The sequence below is a fragment of the Alligator sinensis genome, unplaced genomic scaffold (genome assembly GCF_000455745.1).
Source record: "Alligator sinensis unplaced genomic scaffold, ASM45574v1 scaffold1584_1, whole genome shotgun sequence".
Lineage (NCBI taxonomy): Eukaryota > Metazoa > Chordata > Crocodylia > Alligatoridae > Alligator > Alligator sinensis.
The window spans coordinates 901621-927599 of NW_005842479.1; the positions used below are offsets into that span (position 1 = coordinate 901621).

At 46.4% G+C, this 25979-nt stretch overlaps 1 protein-coding gene across 6 annotated transcripts in view; it reads left to right on the forward strand.

The window, feature by feature from the left end:
- FGF13 (fibroblast growth factor 13) overlaps positions 1-16546 on the forward strand; it is a 424661-nt gene extending 408115 nt beyond the window's left edge. For all 6 annotated transcript variants that reach the window (XM_006031056.3, XM_006031054.3, XM_025212732.1 and 3 more), the window contains 2 exons: positions 13147-13345; positions 15127-16546. In XM_006031056.3, coding sequence (XP_006031118.1) covers positions 13147-13345; positions 15127-15263 — 336 coding nt within the window. In that variant the 3' untranslated portion in view covers positions 15264-16546. The remainder of the gene's footprint in view (positions 1-13146; positions 13346-15126) is intronic.
- Positions 16547-25979: the final 9433 nt, after the last annotated feature.

Consider the following 25979-nt stretch of genomic DNA (forward strand, 5'->3'; position numbering starts at 1 on the left):
AGGGTAAACAGGAGCGTGGCTCCTCTGCTCTTGTATTGACTTGCCTGACTTGCATGTCCTCCCGGGCTCCTGATGCTGCTGGGCAGCTCCACGCAGCAGCCAGTGTTGGCCCACGCCATCCCAGCCTCGGCGGAGCCTGGCACGTGTCTGTGCCTTGCAGAACGCTTTCTGTTGCTGCATGGGGGAGCATTGGACTTGGCAGCTTTTCCACGCGGGAGCAGCTGTAGATCTAAATTTAAAGAAAAAACAATGCTAAATGAAGGACGGAAAGAAAGGAAGGCGGAGGCAGGTTGCGAGGAGTATTTCTCAACATGCCTCCCAGCCTATGCACTGCCCTGCCAGACAGTAACAATGACAATTTCCACTACACGTTTCCCTCCCCAACATCAATTGCAGATGAATTCAGACCTCTGCACGAGAAGAGATGCTAAGCTCATTCAAGCCATTTCACGCGAACAAAGCTACATTTGGTTTGCCAACATAGTACTGTAGCTTCTCGAAAAAGACGGGTAGAAAAGGGTGCTTAATTGACCATGAAAGACCAAATGTCTAGCACCCCGGTCAACCAGGGTGGTGAAGACACCCCAGTTACTGTCAACATGCATTTAACTAGGAGAAGAGTTTGGTCATATGTTTGAACACGACCGTTCCAACTAATTTGCCTTCCCCAGTTTTAATGGAAGATCAGAAGTGCTGCAAAAAAATTGTGGGATAAGATACTGAAGTTGCTTATAATACAATTGTAACTCCTGGTAGGAGAGAGAGAGAGAGAGAGAGAGAGAGAGGTCTTCTATCTATCTATCTATCTATAGTAGGAGACCTATCTACGATAGATAGATAGATAGATAGATAAGTCTCCTACCACAGATAGATAGATGGATGCATGCAAGGATGGATGTATGCCTGTATGCATGTAGTAATGCTCACATTATAAAGTAGGTTGCTTAGCATTCTCTGGGCTTTCCATTCAAGATCCAAAAAGAGTCAATAATTTACCTTTGAATTTTTTCTTCTTCCCTTTGGTGTAAATCTCTTGGATGTGGGACAACAAAATGACACTTCAGCAGATCAGAAATCCCATAAAGACTGCACTATATTTATTAGACACACAACTTAATACATATACACTTTTTAATGAGTTTATGGCCTTGTGGTGAAATAGCCAAAGAAAGAGTGGTTATGTATCAGTATGTGTCAACACCAAAAACAAAGAGGGAGAATGACACTGAACATATGATAACTGCATTCAAAAACAGTCGACAGTATTTCTGCTCCTTAAATATTGTCTTTGGCTCGACAGGATGTTGAAAAAACTGGAAAAGCTTCTGTGAAAGGTAAGGAAAATGATCAGAGCCATCAAGAGCCTTTTGCAAGGGAAGATTTAAAAAACAGATTAGGGCTCCTTAGTTGAGACAGGACATGAATAAGAAGAGAGGCAAACAGAGCAGTCTCTCATAAGACAGAAAAGAAAGGAGCACATGTTGAAATTAAGAAGGCAGCAAAGTAACCCCGGAGAAAAGGGAATACTGTTTTGTCCCATGAAAAAAAATCCCCTGTAGAGCTCGTTGCCCCGAGAACTGGGCAGCCTGTGAGAGATCCTGATCAGGTTGAGGAGAGCGGAGATATGCTACTTCAGTGAAGTTGAGATTTCACCCTACCGCGGGCTCAGTGTCAATAAGAAGATAAGAGAAGCCCAGACCACAGGTCCGTCTGGCCCCCTCCTGCCTCTCACAAAGGCACGGGGTGGATGCTGGGGGGATCTTATCCATGACTGGCCTGTCCAGACCGATTTATCCCCTGCCCTCTTCTATTAAAGTTTCCAACATCCAGAGGCCTAAAGAGTCCTAGTTTGGAGATGGTAGCCCTGCGATCATGCTAATGTCCACTGAAGGAGCTATCCTACATAATCCTTTTTGGAGCCTGACTGAACTGTCAGCCTCTGCAACATCCAGCAGCAGTGAATTGCTCAGGTTAATAGGAATATCTATAGTTACGTCTGCTAAACATTACTTAAGATATAACCCCCTTCTGATTCTTTGCAAAGCATGTATCATTTTGCAAATACTTTTTTCCCCTTTATCGCGCCTACTCTATATTTCCTTTGGTCACGGTTATACCACCCCTTTCCGCTGCATCCTTTGGACCACCTTAAAGAGTAATGCTTCTTTTTTTTATTGTTTACACGAGACAAATGACTCCAGAACTGCAGGCATTAGTTGATTAATGAATCTCCCCTGTGCTTTACAAAACAGGCAGAGCTTTAGAAACGAGATTCTTCCTTTCATCTTATAAGGATATTAGATTTTCTCTCGAATTTTGAAATAAGACTGGAAACCTTGATGCCCTTAAGCCACCAAAATCAAAAAGGACGGACGTGAGTGTAAGGGAGCGTGTTACAATATTTATAAAGGGCTTGATAATTCAGGAAGTTGTAAAGTCTCCCCACTCTGTCTCATCCAAGAAATGTAGGGCTGCACATTTTAATTGTACCACTGCCAGATCACTAATATTGGAACAGGAGAAAAGGGGGCAACCCAAACGTCCTCCCTTTCCTGTTCATGCGGGGTAAATTATATCGATGGTGACTTTGCCAGCTGGATTAGGAAAGGGACTGAGGTGTAACAGCCGTGAGACGGTCTCTCGGGTATGCTGCAAAACACATGAATCGCATTGAAAACCTCCTTGCAACAGGATTAATCTCTGCAGTAATCAGAGGAGCGTTATTTTCCATAGATGATACATGCTATTTCCACAGGTACTACATGCTAGTTCAATTTTCAATCGGGGTTTGCACTGGCGGATCAACACGCTTGGAGGTGACACGTCAGCAAAGACGGTGGGACAAGGATAATGTGATCCTGCATCCTTTTTAACACAGATAAAATCTCACAGCATTTTTTTTTTTTACAAGCCAAATCTTGTGACGCTCTTTAGAATGGAATATACCCATTTCACAGGTGTGGGTTGAAATGCTGTGTCCAAATTTTCACAAGAAAATCAACAGAAAGACTAGCGAGAGAAAAAAAGCACAGGAGTCTGGTTGCTCTGCAGATCTCTTTATGACTAAGATGTTTTCAGATTCAGGTCAGCCTTTGATTTTTTTTTTTTTTAAATTTGATTTCTTCTTCTTTTGTGCATATATATTCGATTTGATATGCGAAGGAGTATTGATAGGGAAATATTTACAATGGCCTTCAAACTCACTCTTATTCCTTCCCCAAACCTTAAATCTCACTTCTGGAGCACAAGTATTTAGTTAGCTACCGTGAGACCATTTTTCTCCTTCCCCCAACTTTTTCCATATGCTATTTGAATGGATTTATAATGCTCGGGTTTATTGCATCCTTTGCAGTTTCCTGCATATCCCAATATTACCGGAATCTTATTATGCAAATAAAAGACCGTCTCTGCTCTGAACAAGCTAGAAATGACTTTGCTAAGAAACCCTGCCAAAATTGCTTCCGCGCCAAACTCTGGTTGGTTATGAATTAGCAAGTATATGAAATAGTCCAGATTGTTGCACATCTCTGGTTCGCTATTCCTAACCTGTTCTTTTTGGTGCGTGGATCTCAGCACGGCATTATGTTTCTCCCTATTTTTAATGACCAACTGACACTAGATACCACTGGCATTGACTCATAATAGATACCCTGCAACATTTTGGTTGCCTCCCAATGCCACCTTTTCCAGTCGCAGTCTCTCAGGGTACATACCTATGACAACTGAGAGGTGGCAACAGTGAAACTCATACCTAGAGTCTCAGGCAGGTTTGTGGACCCCAAGCTGAAGCATGTGCTGCCGCAACTAGAATTGCTAGCAGTACCTAAAGTTGCTAAATTAAAGCTACCTCACATACATCTACACATGTTGCAATCAAATAGTGAAGTAGACATCTCCCAACTCTGTCCCAAAATGAGGACGCCTAGGACTGCATGCTGTATTTTAAGCATGGGACTCTGCTCAGAATAGGCCTAACCTCTGACTCCTATGGAAGTCGCAGTGGGCGTGTCTACACGGCATGCTAGAAATGCAGTGGACTAATTCTACTGCGCATTAGCGCGTCACAGTGCAAGCCATGCTAATGCGCAGTAGAATTAGTCTGCTGCGCTTTAGCGTCACCTAAAAGACGTGCACCGGCTCTACTGGATTTATCAACAGCACAGCATTATTTCTGAATGGGAAGATTTGCTGTGGTTCGGCACTCAGTACTGTAACACTAGCTGGATTTCCGAATGAGCGCCCCAAACTGTAATGATTTACTCGCGTACTTTATGTGCTGGGAGCAGCACCCATGGAAATTATAGGCTTGTGCGCAGAAGGTAAATTTAAGCAAAACTCACAAACCTTTGCAGGACCGGACCCGAGCTCTGAGACGGGCCGAACATTGTCAGCACCTGAAACAAATTCTTTCAAAGAGGGCGGTGCATCCATTGATGGTGCGCACGGGGCTGCATTGGCTCCACATTGCATTGCATTGGCTCTTCGCACCGGCTTTTCACACTGATGATCCAGGCGCGGTGATTTTTGATGACTTGGAAGCTCAAGTCTTCACATCTTGTGCTGTTGCTATTGCCACACGCAGCGGGGTGGTGATCTGAAGGCTATGCTCTGCAACTCCACATGCCAGGATGAAGAAAAAAAAAAATCGATCTCGGGTAATGAAAGGCAGAGCTGTTGGCACAGAAAAAAAAAATCACTAAACCGGAGCCTTGAAGGGGTTCCTTCAAAAATTCGTGATTACAGAATGGAATCCAGTCTCCAGCAATGGTCTGAAAAAGACCTGGAAAAGAAACTGCACAGATCAAAAGTCTGGCTTTTTCTTTAAAAAAAAAAAAAAAAAAAGAGGGGTGGAAGAAGGGAGGGATAAAGGATGAATCTCAGAAGGATGCTAAGACATTGTCCATTGCCTGCAACTCCGCACCCAGCATTTCAAGCTACCTTCAACTCCCTGAAGGGCGGTTCAAAAGAGGATGGAGTGACACTGCTCTCAGTGGTGGCAGATGACAGGACAAGGAGCAATGGGCTCACGTTGCAGCAAGGGAAGTTTAGGTTGGATATTAGGAAAAACTTGCTCACTTGGAAGTTAGTAAAGCACTGGAACAGGTGACCCATAACGGTGGTGCAGTCTCCATCCTTGGAGGTTTCCTAGACCCAGGTAGACAAAGCCTTGGCTGGGATGATCTAGTTGGGAAGGGTTCTGCTTTGAGCAGGGGATGGGACTAGCTGACCTCCTGAGGTCCCTTCCCACCCTCATTTTCTGTGAGTCTATACCTTTTCTTTAATTAAGACATTTTTCTGGTTTGGGGTGCTGTTGTTAGGTCCTTCCAAAGCCAGTTTCTGGCCAGTCTTACCATATGCTCCAAGGACTACCATGCAGTCACAGGCCATATTTCATCCATAGGTGCCAATCGTGCATTCATTAAATTGTGATGGATTCATCTTCTATATTTGAATTTATTTGGTGGACACCTGTGTTGATGGTGCTCACAGAAAAGTACCTATGTCCTAAGGTTAGCTGTAAGCTAAATACCCATGGCATGTGGTGTCGTGCTTTGCTTGCTAGCCCACTGCAAGGATCAGGATGGTTCCTGCAGGTCAGATTAGGGACTGGTTGAGGGGCTGCCAGCTCAGGTGATGCCAGGGTTAGAAACAAGAGAAACAAGGAATTCCAGCACTGAATTGGCGTGCTGGCTTTCACCCGTGATAGATCCTGAATTACTGGGCCCTTGCTGTTACATCCTTCTGTATAAAGAAAAGATCATTATGTTTCTGTAGTTAATTGGGTATGATTTTTCACACCCTAGATGATGTGGTTAGTTAGCTGCTTGGAAAATGTGGTCATGACAACGTTATGCTAGTGCCAACTTTCCACCATATCATCATATCCAAATTCCTCTTTATTTTCCAGGTAGCTAATGCAGATGTAGTTCTTTTCATGCAAGAACATCTCTGCATTTCTGCTTATTTGAGATCAAACCCAAGTAGAAGTTCTTGACACTTCATCTTCTTGCTTACTTAAGCCTGGCTGTGTTGCAACTGTGATAGCTCCAATTTGCTTAAAGCTATTTTTGCTTTTTGGTTGCAGGGTGGTGGGGAACAACTCCAAAATACTTTTGCATGTGTGGCGTCTGTGTCATGACCAGAACTTTTAGGGCAACCAGAGGATTTGCTCAAATCCACAAATAACCTTTCCCTGTCATTCAATGCTACCGTGAATACACTGTGCACTTCCTTTAAAAATGCTAATATGATCATTCAATTGTAGTCTTCAGCCCAGAAAAGCGAAATAAGGAGAAAATGGAGTCTCGGTAATATCCTCTATACGCGTGCTTATTGAAATCTGTTACACAAGGCTTAAAATCTGCAATAGGATTACTCACCTGAACAGGGGGTGTGGACGTTGGTGTCTATCAGACGTATGCTATAGATCAGGAGGCCTCCAGGGCTCTAACCGCAAGGACAGCTGACTTAATATAGGTCATGTGAGGAGGTGGAGATGGGCTTATCATTTCCCACTGCACTCTGTGCAGCCCACGACGTGTTTAATCTGGAGTAAAAATGAGCAGCCAGCTGGGCCCAAATCCTGTGTCACCTCTGCATGCAGAAATGACACGTAGACAGCTACATAACTGCAAGTTGGGCACTTTGGCTGCTTGTATTTTAGAGATGGGGAGGAGGAGAAAAACTAATTTAGCACAACTAGCCAAAGGAAGAACTAGCTTCCAGCTTCCCTTGACTTGTCTTCACGCAGTGGAGATTTGAACCTCTATTTTCTATTTCTTAGCCTGGTGCTCTATCTATCATGTTGTCTCCAGCCCTCTTTTTGAAGCTGGTCCAACGGGCAACCAGGATGGGAATGCACGGTTTGCCAGGAGACACGTTAATCAATTGAAGTGCAGTTGAATCTCTTAGGGGTTTAGGTTGTAGCCGTGTTGGTCTTATACACACACCAAGAAAACTGCAGGGCCTGGATTCTAGTCCCTCCTGGCTTTTTCTGCATTTACTAGTCATGGGATAAAATGGGCAGATATAGCACTGGCATAACTTCTGTCTAGCTCAGTTCATACACTCCCTCAGGTTAGTTCTTCTCTTCTGAGTCCTACATAGCTTTTATCCTAGTGTTCGTGGCTCCTGCTTCAAGAGAAGGGACTGGAGAGTGGTTTGACCATAGCTTGGGAGTTAGCTCACTCATGGTGGTCATGATGGAGATTGAAAAAAAGGTGTGAATCCCTTCCAGGGAGCACTACTATTTGTATCCTGGGCTACTAAGCAGGTGCATATCTATTTTTTTTCCAATAAATAGTTCCTGGTTGGGGGTGGGGGGCTCTCACTAAAGTTTGGGGACCTGTGTAAAAAGATATACATGCATCTAAATCTTCCCTGGAGCCTGAGTACAACATCCTAGGCAGGCTCTGCTATGAAGCATAGAGCAAGCCTGGCTACATGCTGCACAGATGCCACAAAAGAGAAATTGGATTTAACCTGTAGTGTATAGCTGGGTGATGGTGTGAGTCACTCCATCCTGGGCTGAAGCTACACCTCAAAATAGCTGAGAATAAGTTTACACCTGTGTACCAGCAGCATGTCCAGGCTCCTAAACCAGTGCAAACCACCCCCCTACTGTCTAGAGGCTAGGCAGCGTGCTCGCTTGGGAGAGCTAGCTGTCTCCACTCGTTCCTCTTGTGTAAAACCTGGGCTAAACACCGCCGTACTCGCATGCCAGGTGTCCACAGCCTCTGCTGCACGCTTCGCAGTTTACTTCCGTCACCTCGGCTCTAACTGTGTCCTTCTCAGTGCCGCTGCTGTACACCTGGTCCAGAGACGGGCCTGGAGGACAGACCTTATGAGGAAAGACTAAGGGATCTGGGATTGTTCAACCTGGGCAAGAGAAAGCTGAGGGGGGACTTGGTGGCTGGCTATAAGTATATAAGGGGTGAATATTGAGAGCTGGGAGAAAAACCATTCACTAGGGCACGCCAAGGGAGGACAAGGAGCAATGGCCATAAACTGTTAGAGGATGATTTCAGGTTGGATGTAGGAAAGAACTGCTTTATGGTAAGGGGACCAGAATCTGGAAAAGACTTCCCGAGGAGGGGTGCAGTGCCCAACCGTGGGAGTCTCTGAGCTCAGCAGTATTCCTGCCCAGAGCAGGGGGGTTGGGCTCAATCTTTCAAGGTCCTTCCAGCCCTTCCTTTCTATGATTTCTATTATTCTGTCTGTGGACAGAAGAACATCTTTGGGTGGTGCGGCGGACCTGTATGGCAGCCATCAGGGGAGGTGGCCCCGTGCAGCTTGTCCCTGCTCTGGGCCCAAAACAGCCGGCTCACTTTGCAGCCTTTAAATACAGCTCTCTCCTGTGGTGTTTCTCTGGTTGCCAGTGACTGAAACCATCAAGGTTAATACTCCCTTAAACCAGAGTGGTGTGTGTGTGTGTGTGTGTGTGTGTGTGTGTGTGTGTGTGTGTGTGTGTGTGTGTGTGCGCGCGCGCGCACGCACATGCATGTGCATGCACACATGCATACACTTTTCTCTCTCTCTCCCTCCCTCTCCCCATCTTATTTTGTGTGTGTATCTATATATCCATATATGTATATATATGTATGTGTGTGTGCATCTATATCTATATATATAGAGAGAGAGAGAGAGATATCTATATCTCCATATATCTATCCATATATCTATATATCTACATATATAGAGAGAGAGAGAAATATCTCTCCATAGAGAGAGAAATATCTCTCTCTATATATATGTAGATATATAGATATATGGATAGATATATGGAGATATAGATACACACACACACACACACACACACACACACACACACACACTTAAAATGAGAGAGGGAGGGAGGGAGAGAGAAAAGTGTGTGCATGTGTGCATGGGCATTTCTTTTAAAGTGCACAGGCTGGTTCTATGTGGCGTGTGTGTGTGTACACACACACACACCCCAAAGTACTTTGACTCATGAATAGTTTGCCCTTAGGAAGAGCCTGATGCAGGCGAACACATCCCATATGTCAGACCTCGGTTGCAGTGTTTATTAGCAGCAGCCGGTGCTCGATGCTCTCCTCGTATGATGGAAAGGGCTGCCTAAGCACTCCTTCCTTGGCTGCCTTTGCTGACAGGGAGCAAGGCCATCTCTGCTGTGTGACGAGCACCCCCAGTCCATTCCTGCGCGTGCTTTGGACCACCGCACAGACCGCGTAGCTTGGCCACCTAGTCCTCCAACACCTATTTAGTTCCCTGGCTACCGCCGCAGTGGCTAGCCCGGGCTGTCAAAAGCAGCAGAGGCACGAGCTTCGTATGCTCCTCTCACCCCTGCGCTGTGACTGCTTTGTGCTGAGACACTTTAGCTCTTGCTCTGAAATCCAGGAGGGAAAGCATGGGTGCCCCAACCCGCTCCGAGCCCAGACTTAAGCAAGGACTTCAGGCGGAGTGCTTAATGGCTTGACCATGCATTTCTTCACTCCAATACAAATAAAAAATAGGTATTAGCTAAAATAATGTAGCACACATATGCAGTAGCTAATGCACTGTCGGTTGAACTTGCTAAGCATGGGCGCAGCCAGCTATTCCTCTAGGAGGTCATGTTCTTAAAAGTGAAGGATATGCTTATGTATGTAGTTGCAGTAGGGCACCAGCCCTGCACCCCCACCCCATTAATACCCGGGTTTTTTTGTTACTTTTAATCACTGAGGGTGATGGCCCTGCTGTTCTAGATCTCATGCCCAGGGCAGCAGCAGTAAAACACAGGCGGCACTGCTGGTACCATTCATAATAAAGGCTTTCCTCACCTCCTGGCCCCATCCTTGTGTGGGCTAAACAAGGAGGATGGATGTGTGCTATTCAGCTGAGGGTAATGATCAACAGTGCTGCTTGCAGACAGGCTGCAGTCAGGAAACCGCTCGGCGTTGCTGCTGCCGCCGCTGAAATTGGGCTTATTTCAAGGTTACAAAGAAAGAGAGAGGAGAGAAAGGGGGAGTGGGGGGGACAGCTTGCAGGTACAGCTCAGGAGAGCTCCTCTTTTAATGGCATGTGCCGCCGTTCGTGTTCAGCATCGCAGCCGCGTTCATTGGCATTGTATCTAGGGAAGGGGCAGGTAAAAAGAGCTTCTGCATGAGCAGAGGGAATTGCCGAGGGAGTGCGAGATCAGACCCATGCGCCTTGTTGAGCAGCTGGCCGGCATGATCCTGCTGCAGGGTCGCTCTCACTTGTCCCAGTCCGGCTTGTTATCGTGAACAAGAAAGCAAAGGAGCATCGGGGATGAAGACCATTGTCACAGCGTTTCTGTTTCCACTCCTCTCCCCCTTTCATCCTCCTGTTGTAGCAGGAGAGTAGCCGGCCTTTGACAGCAAGCACTGGATTAGGAAGGCCCCTGCTCTCCCGAGGCTGCCAAATGCAGCCGCTCCATGGGAGCTGCTCGCTCTGGAGTCGCTCGGCTTTTTAAGAGGGAGACGCACAATGTAAACGCTGCTGTGGTTTCGCTCCTGATCTGAACCTCTGGTCCTGAACGCAGCCAGCCCTTGAGCTGCAAATTACTGTCCATACGCTGTCATCAGCTGGTGGCGCGGTGTCGTGTGCTGCTGGACCGTTCTTAATTGGATGCTAGACGTTACATTTTCCTTATCAACAGAGCTAACTATGGACAAAGTAATTGTGTGTGTGTGTGGGGGGGGGGTGTTTAGAAATCTTCTAAAATACAGTGCCTCTCCTTTTCTGAGAGCGAAGTGAGTTATCAATGAATTAAATAGTCACTGATTAACATGAAGGAAAAAGGAGGAGATGGCTTGCTGTATATCTTTTGTTGAAGCACTTCCAAGTCAGAGCGGGGTTCGTATTCTTTTTCTGTCTCCTACGTGGAGACAGCAGGGCAAAAGCACTGTTAAAATACTGCCTCTTCCTCCGAAAGGATGATTTGAGGCACTGGCTCCAGCCATTTCAAGCTGATGACTCATTGAAGCGCAACCTCTAGTTTCCTGTGATTATTTAAAAAAAAAAAAATCCCCCAAATTACTGTCACAATTTATTTCTTGTGATACTATAGACCTGACACGCCACGAGCTCACTTCATGCACATGAACGACTCCCCTGCAGCCCCTGGCACTTCATGTACAAGGATGACAAGTGCAATTAAACCGAAGATCTTTATGAAGACTAGGCTGGCATTTTACCATAGCCACGACTACCATAGAGCAACATCGCAGCAATGGGTCCTTTGTAAACCCCTCGCTGTTACGCTAGAGGAAGTGGGTTTTTTTGGTCAAATCTGGTTTTTGTTTCTTTTTTTAACATGAAAAAGTTCACGCTACATCTAACGAAACCTCCTAGAGCTCCCTGGTGGGTACCCTCAAAAGTGTGAGGGGCCTGTGTGCAATTCCTGGGAAGTCAAATGCATGGCAGCCCAAAGAGCAGCCCGGTGAATAAGCTATTTGGGGTGGGCGTTCATGCCCCCGGACAGTGCAGCAGCTCCGCTTTGCTTCGACTAACGAACGATTCTTTCAGCAGGCGCAAAGATGTGTCAATGTCCTTGTGATTAGGATGTTCATAAGGAAGGGAAGAGCCCGGCGTGCCCATCTGATGCCTCTTTCTGATGTGCAACCGAATTGCCCAGGTCCTGGGCAAGCCCTTGAGCAACTGAGCTATTGGAGAAAAGGGTGGCACTGCTGTTGCCACACCTGCCTCCTTGTCCCCCAGGTTTTAAAAGATGGGTGGGGGGGCTTCTGTAGAGCTGCATGACTGTGGCATGGCCGAGATGCCCCTGGGCCTGCACGGCTGCAGACCCTCAGGCATCTGTAGACCAACGCTGAAGGACCTGTAGTTTTAGCACCTCCACGGTGAGTTAGTAGCTGAACTTGTTTCTTGTTCTGGGCCAAAATGCTGCCGGCTCATTGACTCCAGCCCAAGCATATGCTGAGAGGCAATATTACAACCAAGGTGCCTGCCTTGTGTTTTAGCCCTGATGTCCGATAGAGTCAGGCCATTGTAAATGAAGGTAAGGCTCCCTCTTTGGCTGATGGCACCTTGCAAGGGCTTGGTGTTGGAGACTGGGTCTCTTCTAGCTAGGCCAAGCTTCAAGGAGAGCCAGCCTGTAATAGGCAAGTGCTAATAAAAGGTTGCATGTAAATAACTGAGACTCAAAGAGGGAGCTACCCTAAACTACCTGCCCAGCAGGTGGTTGGTCAGAGACCCTCTACTCTCCGTGCCCTGGCTTGGAAGTTTTAATGGGCCTTTCTTTTTTAGCAGCTTGGGGTGAGATCTTCCCAGGGGACTTGGCCATGGTGACACTCAGCATTGCCCCACACACACTTTGAGATGAACATGTCCGATGCGTGAGCTCCCGCTACTTGAAATGGGACAACTGCGCATGCAGTGGCTTAGCTGCCGAATTCAGAGAGACCAAGGCTTGTGATTCCCTGCATTTCCCCAGGGATGTCCTGCAACCTGAGCTGCAGCCTCATATTTGGGCTTGTTTGCTCTCCTTCCAGCCCTGTCTGTCTTGCATTGCTTGCTACCTAAGGTCAATAGGCTCAGCTCAGCCCAGCTCAGCCTATAGGTTGGGGGAGATGTGGGCCAAGGAGTGCCCGCAAGCCCTGCTCCCCACTTCCTGGGCTCTAACCGTATCTTCCAGCCATGTTTTCAGCCAGAAAAGGCTGCAAGGGCTGAACTCCCTGCTGTCGGTACACATTGGCAATCCTAGAGGATGGGGCCTCTCTGGGCGTGGGCTCAGCCAGGGTAGCAGCATCCCTAGGCACTAACTGAAGCTGAACAGTAGGTACTTATGCTGGTTGTGTGGTGCTGGGGGACTCCTGGCTACCTACATGGGTTTAAGCAGGGTTTTCATCGATCGCTGTTATGGACGGAGGCTGCCGAGCTTCTCGGCAAATACCCTGCTTTATCAAGCCAGTCGGGTCAAGAATTCTTCATTGAAAGCTTACTCATTGTTTCCCAAGATTTTGCTCCCCGTGCCATTTCACAGGTTGCAAATGAGCTTACTCTTGTTAAGGTTTCTAGGGCTACTGTTCCCTAATTGGAGCCCCAAGGGTTGTCAGATATGTCCTTTAACTGTTGAGGATCGAGTGATCTTGCATGAACAGATGTGCGTTTCAGCACCACAGATACTGATGTGCGACTCTCTTACAGGAACATTTTACCCCCGAATGCAAGTTCAAAGAATCAGTATTTGAAAACTACTATGTGACATACTCTTCAATGATCTACAGACAGCAACAGTCTGGCAGGGGTTGGTACCTGGGTCTTAACAAAGAAGGCGAAATCATGAAAGGAAACCACGTGAAGAAAAACAAACCCGCCGCGCACTTTCTTCCCAAACCATTAAAAGGTAACGTTTTTTCCTTTTCTCTCAGCTTCCATGAGCTAATATTTTATTGCACCAAAAATATTGAATTGCCACAAGTATCTGTTTTAAGGGTTGAACCATTTGCGTAAAGGGAATATGGCATCACTTATCCAACCATTAATGTAATCAGGTCTGGGGTGGGGTAGCTTTGACTGCTTCCTCTGCTGTGTGATTCACTTTGTGCCTCCAGCTATATGTTAACTCTCGTGCCTATACCACCCAGTGCGGCCATTACATTTAATGAAGATTTCACCTGGAAAGTCCTAACCGCTGGCCCACTGATGACCAGTAAATCTGTGAATTGCATTAATTGTTTTGTTTCATGGAGCTTAGGAAGAGGGCTGATTTTGGCTTGTGTGCATTGGTTAACATTCTCTCTCTACTGCTGTTGAATACTATACACAATGTATGGGGGGAGACAGAAGATGCTTTGCAGAGAAGCTAGGTTTACTTAAGTGACCTGTTAAGGTAAGTAACTTATTGGAAAACAGAGGAGATCTCCAAGAAGCATTACCAGATGGATGTATATGCCATTTTTACACTAACTTTGCAGCCTGTATTTAAAACCAGGTTTTCACCCGTTGCGCCCATAGTGCCTCAAAAAACCAAGGTGCAATAAGTGCACCCATTGCACCTCAGAAAACCAAGATGCAATAAGTGCACCCACTGCACTCAAAAAACCAATGTGCACTAAGTGCACCCATTGCACCTCAAAAACCAAGGTGCAATAAGTGTACCCATTGCACCTCAGAAAACCAAGATGCAATAAGTGCACCCACTGCACCTCAAAAAACCAATGTGCACTAAGTGCACCCATTGCACCTCAAAAACCAAGGTGCAATAAGTGTACCCATTGCACCTCAAAAAAACAAGGTGCAATAAGTGCACCCATTGCACCTCAGAAAACCAAGGTGCAATAAGTGCATCCCAGAAAACCAAGGTGCAATAAATGCACCCATTGTGCCTCAAAAACCCAAGGTGCAATAAATGCACCTATTGCGCCTCAGAAAACCAAGATGCAATAAGTGCAGCCCATAAAACCAAGGTGCAATAAGTGCACCCACTGCACCTCAAAAACCAAGGTGCAAAAAGTGTACCCACTGCGCCTCAAAAAAACAAGGTGCAATAAGTGCACCCATTGCATCTCAAAAAAACCAAGGTGCAATAAATGCACCCATTGCACCTCAGAAAACCAAGGTGCAATAAGTGCACCCATTGTGCCTCAAAAAGCCAAGGTTCAAGAAGTGCCATTGCACCTCAAAAAACCAGGGTGCAATAAGTGTACCCATTGCACCTCAGAAAACTAAGCCTGGTTGTGCATGTAAATGGGGGAAATAGGAAAGTTAAAGGTCCATTTTCTCATTTGCTTGTCTAGACCATTTGTGCAAATGGAGGACCAGATCAGCAGGCTCTCACTGAAGTCAGCAGGGCTCTGCTGATTTACAGAAGCGGAGGGTCAAGGCCACTGAGTCTCTTGAACTTCAGTAGTTCAACATGTATTTTAGCTGGTGCATCAGTTGTTCCCATCTCTAAAATCTTACTGTGAACCTTTGAAATTCTCTTTGCATAAGTCAGTCAAGTGTTGGCAAATGGAAAAAGAACCTCTCGAGCACATGTATCCAGGTAATGCATGCATTTCTGTTACAAAACCTGTGTTGTTTATTACTTTCTAGATGCCATTTGGAGCTATAGACTTCCATACACCCTGGCACAAATTGTATGTCAACTGTGCTGATGTGCTGCTTTCTCTTTCTGCTTTTCAGTGGCCATGTACAAAGAGCCTTCTCTCCACGATCTCACAGAGTTTTCAAGATCTGGGAGCGGGACCCCGACAAAAAGCAGAAGTGTTTCGGGAGTGTTAAACGGGGGTAAATCCATGAGCCAGAACGAATCGACGTAGCCAGGTTCAGGCAAGCCAAGTGCTCTGTCAAAGGAAACTTACCTCGGGATGCAGTTGAATTCTTACTAGCAGTCTTTCATCCAAAAGTTCAGTCGTCAGGACAAGCCACCGAACTTGCATAGATCACTTGTTTTATCAGCCATTAGATCTTCTGGTTGTCAAAGGATATATCCCAATAATGTAGAAGATGCTTGTGCATATCATGAGGCACTTGAATAGCCAGCAAAACATACCTGCGGAATAACTCTCGGAGAAGAATTGTCCAGCTCTCTCTTTCTCTCTCTCTCTTTCTCTCTCTATGCTTTGTGGAAAACTAAACTAAACATTTTGCAGCATTCACTGCTGATAAGAATTTGCTTTCCAACTAAGAAAAAAAAAAAAAAAAAAAGACCACTTTTGCTCTTCAAAGGAAATTTTAATGCTTATATGTTTTATAGGGGCAAACACAAATAATGTAAACTCTGTTGTTTTCTTGGCTTACCGTTTTATATCTAAGGCTTGATAAAAAAAAAAATGTGTCCTTTAATTTGGAATAGTGCAACTTTCTGCGTTCTGAACTCCAATGGGTCTTTAAAGCTGTATCTTTCAAAACATAATCGATTCAGGGTTGGAACTGAGAGTCGGTGTCTCAGCCTCAAGCAAACAGTGTTCTTGTGATTTTAAACACAACGAAATATAAAATTTTTATAGATTTGTAGTATTCTGGTCAAGTTCTTGTGCTGACCCCAGTCTGTAGGAATTGAATTGTTTTATTAACCCGAGTCAGTGGAAGATAACACACAGGGAGAAGACTATCCCCCAATGTAGCTTTCTCTTAATTCCATTTTGTGTGTCATGTTAAACTATTGTCGTGGCTTCTTTTCTAAAGACAGAAACTGTGGAATTAAGGTGACTTAATTTTTTTACGAGAAACGTCTTATTTGTAAAAGTCCTTCTTTCACTGTAATGGGCACGTGAATATTGTGTAGGAGGAAGCGTTAGGATCGGTTACCCCTAAACAACGTATACTTATACATGCTATTGGGAAGGGAAAAAAAAAAAATCGTTTAAAAAATTTAGTTAGGTTTCCATTTAGGTCATCGTATCTGTTGCATGGGAGAAAGTTGGAATATGGGCCTAGAGTTGCATGACGTGTAAGATTTTGTGCGTTAATCATCGTTGGATTCTGTGCTCCAAAACTGACATCGTTCTGTGCAAGCAGGTTTCTGCCTTGTGCAAGAGTTGTTATATTATTTGTTGTATACACACCCATGCACTGAATAAACTATTTATATTAAGATGTACTTTTTAAAAAAGTTTGCTGATTTATTATGTGATGGAGAGCCTCAATTTTGCTGGGGGCGGGGGAGATGATATGTGCATATGATGAGCGTTATTACATGTTTTATGTCGAATGTTAAGTATTTTTAAGTATCGTTTTATGCGAGGGGGTTTGCCTCTGTAAAGCCAAGCCCTATCAAGTGCTTCCACTTGGGATGCTTTCTGGATCCATTCTTTTCTATCCAGCCGAAACGGCAAACTAATTAGCGGTGCATCACCCGATAAGCTCCCCTGCTGGACTCTCCCAAGACGGCTGTGTTTGGGACCCACCCTATAAGCCCCATATCCTTTTAGCTTCCCTGGGTTGCAGAAGACTCTTGCTTCTCTGGCCCATTTCTTTGGTGAGAGGATTTGCACACCCAAATCTATTCAATGAGTCTAGAGAGGCCACCCACCCAACACAGACGTGGTTACAGTCTCACACAAATACTGCCCATTCCCAACAAGCGTCTCCCGTGAGAATTTAACTCCCCGAGGCCTGCTGACATGCTATTCAAGATTAAAACAAGACGTATTAATACTTCAGACCTATCAGTCATACATATCGATAATCTCTCTCACCTTCTCCCCACTCAGGAACCCTAATACTCTTCGGATGAACTACAGCAACCCTCTGAAAACTAGGGACATGGGGCAAAAATACAGGGGTATTATAACATTTCAGGGACATGCTTCTGCATTTTCAATTTCAAAGCAAATAAAGTTGACCGCTTTTGGGGAGTTGTATATTGCTTCTCATTGATTTCTCTATCAAATTTACTCAGGTGCATGCAAATACATTGGTTCGAGGTCCAGCCACCTACTCATCCATTTTTGGCTGTATTTCAGCTACATTTATGTCCTTCCCTGCACCTGGGAAAAACACTCCACTGGCTTTGGGGGCACTCAGCTTTTTACTTCCCCTTCCTGAAGTGTCCCCCTAGTTTCTACCACTGACATCAGCCTCTGACTGTGTTCAATAGACCAACCACCAGCGTTTCAGCTGCTGGGGCTTTGGGGCAGCCGTGGATTGAAAATCTTCCAAATGAAGAGGCAAATTTGGAAGCAGAGAGAGAAAAGTAAGACTTTTCTCAGAGGTGGCAGATGACAGGACAAGGAGCAATGGGCTCAAGTTGCAGCAAGGGAAGTTGAGGTTGGCTATTAGGAAGAATTTTCCCACTAGGAGGGTGGTGAAGCACTGGGACAGGTTACCCAGAGAGGTGGTGCAGTCTCCATCCTTGGAAGTTTTTAAGACCCAGCTAGACAAAGCCTTGGCTGGGATGATGTAGTTGGGGCTGATCCTGCTTGGAGCAGGGGGTTGGACTGGATGTGACCTCCTGCAGTCCCCTCCAACCCTTGTTTTCTATGAGTCTATGATAACGAGAACTTAGCAGCTTCATCTAGAAATTGAGGACCGCTGCTAAATTACCTGTGAAGCTCCCTCCACTGAGGACTTGCTCCCTACTATGCAGTTTGGCTTATCCAGACAAAGCTTCCTCAATTGTTTGAGAGCTGCTCCTTGCTCATGCCGATCGGTCTATAAAACATGCTTATAAGCGCCATCCAAGTCTAGTTAGTTAAGGCTCTCCCCTGCAGAATAAGCAGCTGTGTGCTGAGCACTGAAAACTGGATTTAAGGTTCAATTGCTCTTCAAAGTCAGTCGGAGCAGGGTGCCTAACCTGCTTAGCCAGTCTGGCAACTCCCAAGGGCCCTCTCTGCAAAGAGATGCTTTTGCAAACCTGGCCTGAAAAAGCAATACACTGACTTGTAATGCATGTAAAGGACAAAAGGTATCTGCCTCCCCAAACCACACGGCCTTCTCGTTGTCTTTTAAAAGGCACAGTCCAGCCCTCTGTACTAGGAAGCCTGTCTCACACTACCTGAGGACTAAAGGCCCAGTTGCATCTCACAGCACATCATACTGGTGTGAGCCACTATCACATCCAGCTGCCTTTCATTGTCATGACCAGGTACCTGCTGTTAACACCTGGGACACCTGGATGTGGCCTTTTATAAAAGGCCCAGAGCCCAACTTGAACTCATCTGCCTCTGGAGGTCATATAATAGGCCACCTTAATCATATTGCCATCAGCATGCAAAAAAGGAGCCATCAAGCAGGTAACACGCACAGAAACCAGGCAGTAAAACACCTCCCATGTAGAGGGTTTTTTTTAAACCCATTTTGTTGCCTAGAAAAATGCAACTGAATGGACATAAATAAAGTGATTATGAAAGTTAATACAATTGAGGTGAGACATCTATCCTATAATCACTGCTAAGTGCACAGCTCAGTGCATTACTCAAGGCATTAGTTAGTTGAAAGCTGGTAGCATCATGTGGACTAAAAAGAAAGTGTATGCCATTGGGCCTGGGGATGGCGTCCATTTAGTCGGGTAGCATCAGGGACCTTGTCTTTCTGACATTATCAAATGCAGTTGTACCTTAGAGGACCCCCTCCATCTCTGCCCTCTGCTCTGCATAACCCACTGTTTTGGGGTTATTTTTAATGCAGTTAAGCAGGGTTGGTTTATTTTTTTCCCCCAAAAAAGTGAGCTCTCTGCTTGCTTAACTGAGCAGCTGACTTTTCAAGCAGCTCAGACCCTTGGGGGGCCCAGCATTGTGTTAAAAAAAAAATTGCTCATAAAAGGTCACAGTAGGACTGCAATACCTGAGAGCTAGCCCCGGGCACTTGTGAGTGTCTCACCCTGACAGCAGGATTTTTCAACAGTGACTAACTGACTAATTTAGAAGCAGTAGCTTCCCCCCAAAAACCAACGGGGACTTTGGACTTGCTGTATATTAAATATGAGTGACATCCATCAAGGCAGGGGGATTTTTCCCCCCCTTTGCTGAACAGCTGAAGCGGCAGGTCTGAACTACTACTAAAAAGTGTGAAATCAGATTATTTTCAGATCATAAACTTTCTTAATTGGCAACCCTGACAAAATAAACCCTCAGGAGGATTCCCAGGCGGCTCGCGAGCCTTCGTTTCTCTGACTTAAGAGCAAATAACAGGCCTGAAGGCTCCTGCGATCAGGCATGCCCAAGCCGAGAGGAGGACCTCTCCAGAGGTGTAGCTTTCAGAGCAGGTAAGCTGAGCGTGCGTGCATGCACGTGTGTGTTCACAACCTGCTTTGAGTCTTTGCTCAGTAACGCTGGTTCCTTTACAAGGGCCAGGTGTTTTGTTTAGAAGGGAAGAAAATACACTTTGAGGTCTCCAAGACATGAGCAAAAGGAGAATCTCCATAAGCTGCTTAGTCAACCAGACAAGGCCCTTATCTCGTATGCTGGGGGTGGGATTTCAAAGGATCCCTCAATTGGAGTGGGGCACAGAGGTCCTGCCGGCTCTCTGGAGAAACCCCAGCTGCCAACAAGCCACAATCGAGCCAGAAGCTGCTGCAGATCATGCAACGTGACACATGCACGTCTGCTAATCTTACCTGTCCAGTCGCTTGTCTTCTGGCTGCATCCCAAGCCCTGTCTTGCATCTCACTGGGATCTACTGGGATCGAAAACCTTCCAAGCCAGGGCTGCTGTATCTGTCCGTGACGTCCTTCGGTCTCTTCTTGGGCCTGCAGGGCACACAGCATGTGTTGAAGGCAGGAGAGATGAATATTGCTCTTGCTTTAAAGTGTGCATAGGGGAGAAGGACTTACCACTCAGGGGCATGCACCAGCTGAGCCAGTGTAATTCTTCCATCTGTCTGCTACTACCCCAGGGATAAATCACAAGGGTTTACCCCCGAACGAAACAGGTGGTACATCATTGCATTTTAGTGCCTGCTCCCTTTGGGACAGCACAGATGAGCAAAACAGTTATGGTAGAGTCAACCCTAAGTCTTGCCCCTTCCCCTGCCCACTCCACCTGCAGATGCAAAACTGGTTTAAATTGTTAAAGGGGCCCAAAGAAATCCCCTCCCCTCCCCTCTTTCAAAGCCACACCCGTGGGCTTTGCCCAGGTGAAAGATTTCATTCCAAAATTTCCCTCATCCCCCAGGCTCCTACTTTTGTGCCTGGGCAACGTTTTTCCCAAACACACTTGGCCCCTAAATCCCATTTCTGAATACGAGTTGGGCAATGGCAGGCAGTGCGAATCAGGCTCCGTCTGTTCCCAAGCTCGCTTCTGTCTGAGACGCTCCTGGACATCTCACTCCAGGTCATTTGGGGGCTTTTGAAAATGTGCATGCCATCACTATGATGCATTGAAACACAGCCCAGGTCTTCTCGAAGATCACCACCCTGTTTCCTTACTTAATTGAAATTCTTCCCTTAAGTGTACTCTCAAGAGAGCTTCAAGGTGAAATGTTTGCCATCATTTAATAGCCAGGGATGGCAAAGTTTGGGGTTGAGCGGCCTTGATCCAGAACCTGCTGTGAGCCTCGGTGGAAGAGCCCCGGCACGCCGTCTATACTAGGGTCTGAGCGCTGGTACATCTGTGTCCCTGCTAGCACTCGCTGAAATGCAGGTGCATAAGTTTTTCTACAACCAAAAAAAAAATGCCCTCCTTGCCAATCACGGTTGACTGGTCTAGTATAGACGCAACCCACAATTTCACAGCGGGAGAGCAATTTCTCAGTGGGAAAATGTCATCAGTGTTTTTAATCAAAATCTCGCAGTTCAGCTACATAAGCTGGGGGAGCGGTGATTATTCATTTAAGACCTTTTTTTTTTTGCCTGGCTTCCATTAGCACCTGCTTACCAAGAGCCCTGGTTAAAAATAGCTCCATCGAGGCAGGTCCGAGCAGGGAGAGCGTTGCTCCCGGGAGTTCAGCATCTCTGGTGTTGGTGACACTGAGGGCCCTCGTGTAGACAGGCCCGGGCGGCTGCCAGTCTCTGCAAGTGTGCCCGTGTCTGACCCTGATTGGAGCATCCCTGGACAGCACCGTGGTCCAACTGAGGTGCTGATAACCTATGCAACACTTGCCAGCTTGTACGTCTTTCACCGCTAAGTATTTAGTGCAATCTGCTGCGGGCAGCGCCAGAAGGCGGCTTGCCAGGCAGATAAGCCCTACCCCCAAAATCCTTGTGTTGCGATTAGGACTGTCTGCTGTCCCTGTGGCTGTCACCTCCGCACTGCCATGCAGGAATTTGCCTCCCAAGACCTGCCGTCCCAGATAAGATTAAATTCCCTGCCCGACTTCCAGGCTTTGCTGCAAGCCTCAAAGGGGCACATGCTGCTCCGCGCTGGGAGAAAGCTGGGCTGCCCGTACCTGAGTCCAGAAACAGATCGAATAGGAACAAGTCTGGATGGACCCCCGCGTTGTAGAGGGCACCCTCACCTCCTACCCCAGGCTTTAATTGCAGCTCTTTCTTTGGATAATGACTTTCCCCAAGTTCCTGCTTCCTAGAGGAGGAAGAAAGACATTCCCAGGCATTTTCCAACAGCTGCATTCATGGCCCCATTCAAGTGAGCGTGTACCTAGGAGCTTATGTGGAAAGCACCAGTACCACGGGAGATACCTGTGTGAAGGTATGTGCTTCCATGGGGGGGGGAGTTTACACCCTTTAAGCAACAGCTTCTCTCTCTGGGACAACATAGCATGGCACGATGATGCTCAAGCTCCAGCCTGCGGGCCAAATCTGGCCTGCGAGAGCAAATCCCCTGGCTCACAGGTGTTCCCACAGCTCCAAACATTTGGTGGTGGGGGAGTGGGGGGGCAGCATTAATTGCTGCTTCCCTGCTGCCCGATCTCTGGACTTGTGCACTGGCTGTGGCCCAGGGACTAACTCCACAGGGCCACAGGCTGCCACGATGCAGACAGCTCAAGGTGCAAAGGATCTGCTGAAGTCAACGGTGTTCATCTTGCTCTCATGAAAGAAGATGTTTGTGGGTGAAGATCATGGCACAAATGATGCACTGAGGACCCTGACTAAGGAGAGGGAGGGCAGGTGCTTAGCTGGCTTGCAATGGCAGGTTGTTAGGGCATGGGGACACTGGGAGGAATGAAGGAGCAGAAAAAGCAAGCAAGGAACTTGATGAAGGGGGCAGATTCAGGACGCAGACCGGGCTGCAGGCCAGGACAAGCAGCCAACACTTGTTGCATTAATCCAGGTGAGGATGGAGAGATTGCAGGGAGAATGCCTGCTCATGTAAAGATCAATGTTAGTAGCTGAAAAAGGTGCCAGAGAGGTCAAGACGACAGGAGTCAAATTGGAGCAATGACCAGGGCACAGACAGAGGTAGTTAGCCAAGTTATTCTGAAGTCAGGGTAGGGCTGTACCTTTTAAGACTAACTAGATAGATAGCTAGATAGATAGCTAGATAGATATAGAGCATAAGCTTTCATGAACCACAGTTTACTTCAATAGGACCTGGGGGTGACAGGGGACAAGAAGATGGGTTTGAGCCAGCAGTGTGCCCTTGCTGCCAAAAAGGTGAATGGCATCCTGGGCTGCACTGGCCAAAGCGTTGCAGCAGATCGAGGGAAGTGATTCTTCGCTCTATTCAGCACCAGGGAGGCCACATCTGGAGTCCTGTGTCCAGTTGTGGACCCCCACTACAGAAAGGATGTGGATGCATTGGAGAGAGTCCAGTGGAGTGTAATGAAAATGGTTAGGGAGCTGGGGACATGACTGGTGAGGAGAGGCTGAGGGAACTGGGCTGATTTAGTCTGGAGAGAGAAGAAAAGATGGAGGGGCGGGTTGCAAAGAGGATGGAGCTGGGCTGTGGTGGCAGATGGCAGACAAGGAGCAATGGGCTCAAATTGCAGGAAGGGAAGTTTATCCCTTCTTGCTATAAAATCCATTATACAAATCGTTATCCAAAAAGCACATTTAAGAAGACCCATGCAATAATCATCACACTTGGGTAGGCTTTATGCTCAGAGCACATCTCAGCTATTATGAGCCCAGGCTTGAAGTCTGGCTCCAGGGTGCTTGCAGAGCCAGAAATGGGTTTCTCCACCAATGAGTTCATATAATAAACTACAAGGCATCGCCCTTTTCAGACAGTGAAATGGAGCAAAAGTCTCAGGCTGTTGAGTGGGAAGTTTCTTCAGAGGATGGGATTATTAAGCATCTTCCTATTCCTCCCGCCCTTTCGGTCACAGCCTGTGAAGGGGTGCTCAGGCTGCTGACGACTCTGCCCTGTGTTGTCACAACAGCGGTGCAACGTAGCACCCGAGGAAACACACGCTGGCTGTGGGCTGGCCAACTAACCCAAAAAACATCTTTAGCTGCAAATACACCAGAGCCAGTTGCCACCTCCATCTCTGCCCATCTCTCCCTTTTATGTGCGTCTCTCCAGCAGAGATAAAACCAACGATATCTCCTGCCCTGGCAGCTCAGCTGTCTTTGGCTCTTCTACAGAAACAATCAAATGCATCCTAGCTCCAGATTTTTGGGCTCTGTTTAAAATATACTGTGATTGTGTCATCTTGGTGTGTTGGACCAGTGTATTTTGTCCCCCCGCGCTGCATCAGAAAGCAATCTGTGACTCAAAAATCACAGGAGATCGGGTCAGAACTTGCCCTGATATAACTTGATGGAGGTCCGCGGAAGTCACTGATGCTGGGATTGATTTCCACCAGCTCAGGAAGTGACAAGGGCTCTTTCTACGGCCTCTCCATTCCTCATACAAAGTAAATGTCGGGAGAAGAGCACCATTGGGTTTCAAAAGCAGAGCACGGTTGCAGCAAGACAAAGTTCCCATTTCCAGGAGATGAATTCACTTCCAAGGAACTAAACTGTACAGCCCAATGGTACAGTTTCCAATGCGTTTCACAGGCTCATCCCTTTCTTGGAAATGTTTTGACAACTTAAAAAAATGTAACCTAGAACATTTTTCTACTGCTAAGTATGTCTCAAGAAGTTCTGAAGTTGGGTTCAGTTCCAATAAATTTCTCTAAATTTGGGTGATTATTTCTAGCCACTTGATGCCTGTTGGTATTAAAAATGGGCTGGAGAGTTCATGAGAAAAAGGCCCTCTATGGAAATATCCACTACTTCCTGCACTGGATTTGGCCAGAAATGCTGCAAGAACAGTGCTATTTCAGTAAGTCCAATCCCAGCCCAAACTCCAAAATGCGGTGACTGGAAAAATAGAGTCTCATGCTCTTCCCACTTGCCCAACTACGTTTCCATTGACTTCAGTGGAGTCGACTCAGATTATCCCTACAGAGCAGTTGTGATTCAATCCAGCTTGACTTCGGAGTAAGAACCCGGGGCCAGAGCCAGGTGCTCCCTACAGGGATGAGTTATTTTATCAGAGCCAGTTCAACCCATCCTGTCAATGGTTTCTAAGCAAACGTCGGGGAGCTGAGCCACTGTTCCAAACAAATTCAATGAGGATCTGCTTTATTTTAATGCAACTTCAAAAGGCTGAGATCATGCAGAAAGATGAGTCTTCATTACCAAACTATTTCATGCTTAATGTAATTCTATTAGCAACTAATCGCTCTGACCGGAGCCCACCCGCACAAGCAGTCAATACTAGTATTTCCATTGCAATATAGATGGTATTTTGCAAGGAAGAAAAATGCTGGGAACTGCTGGTCCATTATAGAGCCAGCTGTGGCCGAACGGCCTGGGTGCCATTCCAGAAATGGCATGCAAAGGTGTCTTGCAATGGCTCCTTTCAATCCCTTGATCATATGGTGGCTGTGCTTATGGGCAGGGCCACTTGCTTCCTACTAGACAAGCCCAAGGACTGCTGTAAATAACACCAGCATGCAACTTAATGCAGAGAGCTGATACTTTACCAAAGACTGATTTGGATTCAGGGTACCATACACACACACACATACACTCATATTCTTCCTGCCAGAACCCCTTGGTTACTCCAGCAGTGGGGTTAGTGCGTTGGCTATATTTGCCTCTACATTAGCACAACACCGCCAAAGACCATCGATGTTATCTTCACTTGGGGCCAGACTGGACCCATGGTGCAGAGCAAAACAGTCTCACCGAACCTGAAACACTGGTCGGCCAGGGACAAAGTTATGGTAACTCTTAACTGTTTTACTTGAGTGGAGGCAGGGGAAGGAGACTTGGAGCACATGAATATGCATCGGTTGTTACAAACTATGAAGGAGACTTAGCGCACATGAATATGCATCGGTTGTTACAAACTAATTGCTATTGTTTCATTCTCTGGTAGCAACACAAGTTAGCTAAATCGCTGTAACATTACCCCAGAAGAAAACTGAGTTAAAGGTGCATCAGGTTTGCGGATGTTGGTTGTAGCCGTGTTGGTCTAAGGACATAGGCAGACAAGGTTCTTTGGGTCAATGTGATACCTTTTGTTAGACCAACTAAATAGTCGGAAAAAGTGTTCTTTGCTATTTAGTTGGCCTAATAAAAGATATCGCATTGACCCAAAGAACCCTGTCTGCCATCAGTTCTGCTACACTGGTCTCACTGCTCTCTCGTTTCCCCTTCTAAGAGCAGTCAAAAGCAGTCTTTAGAAGCACTACATCAC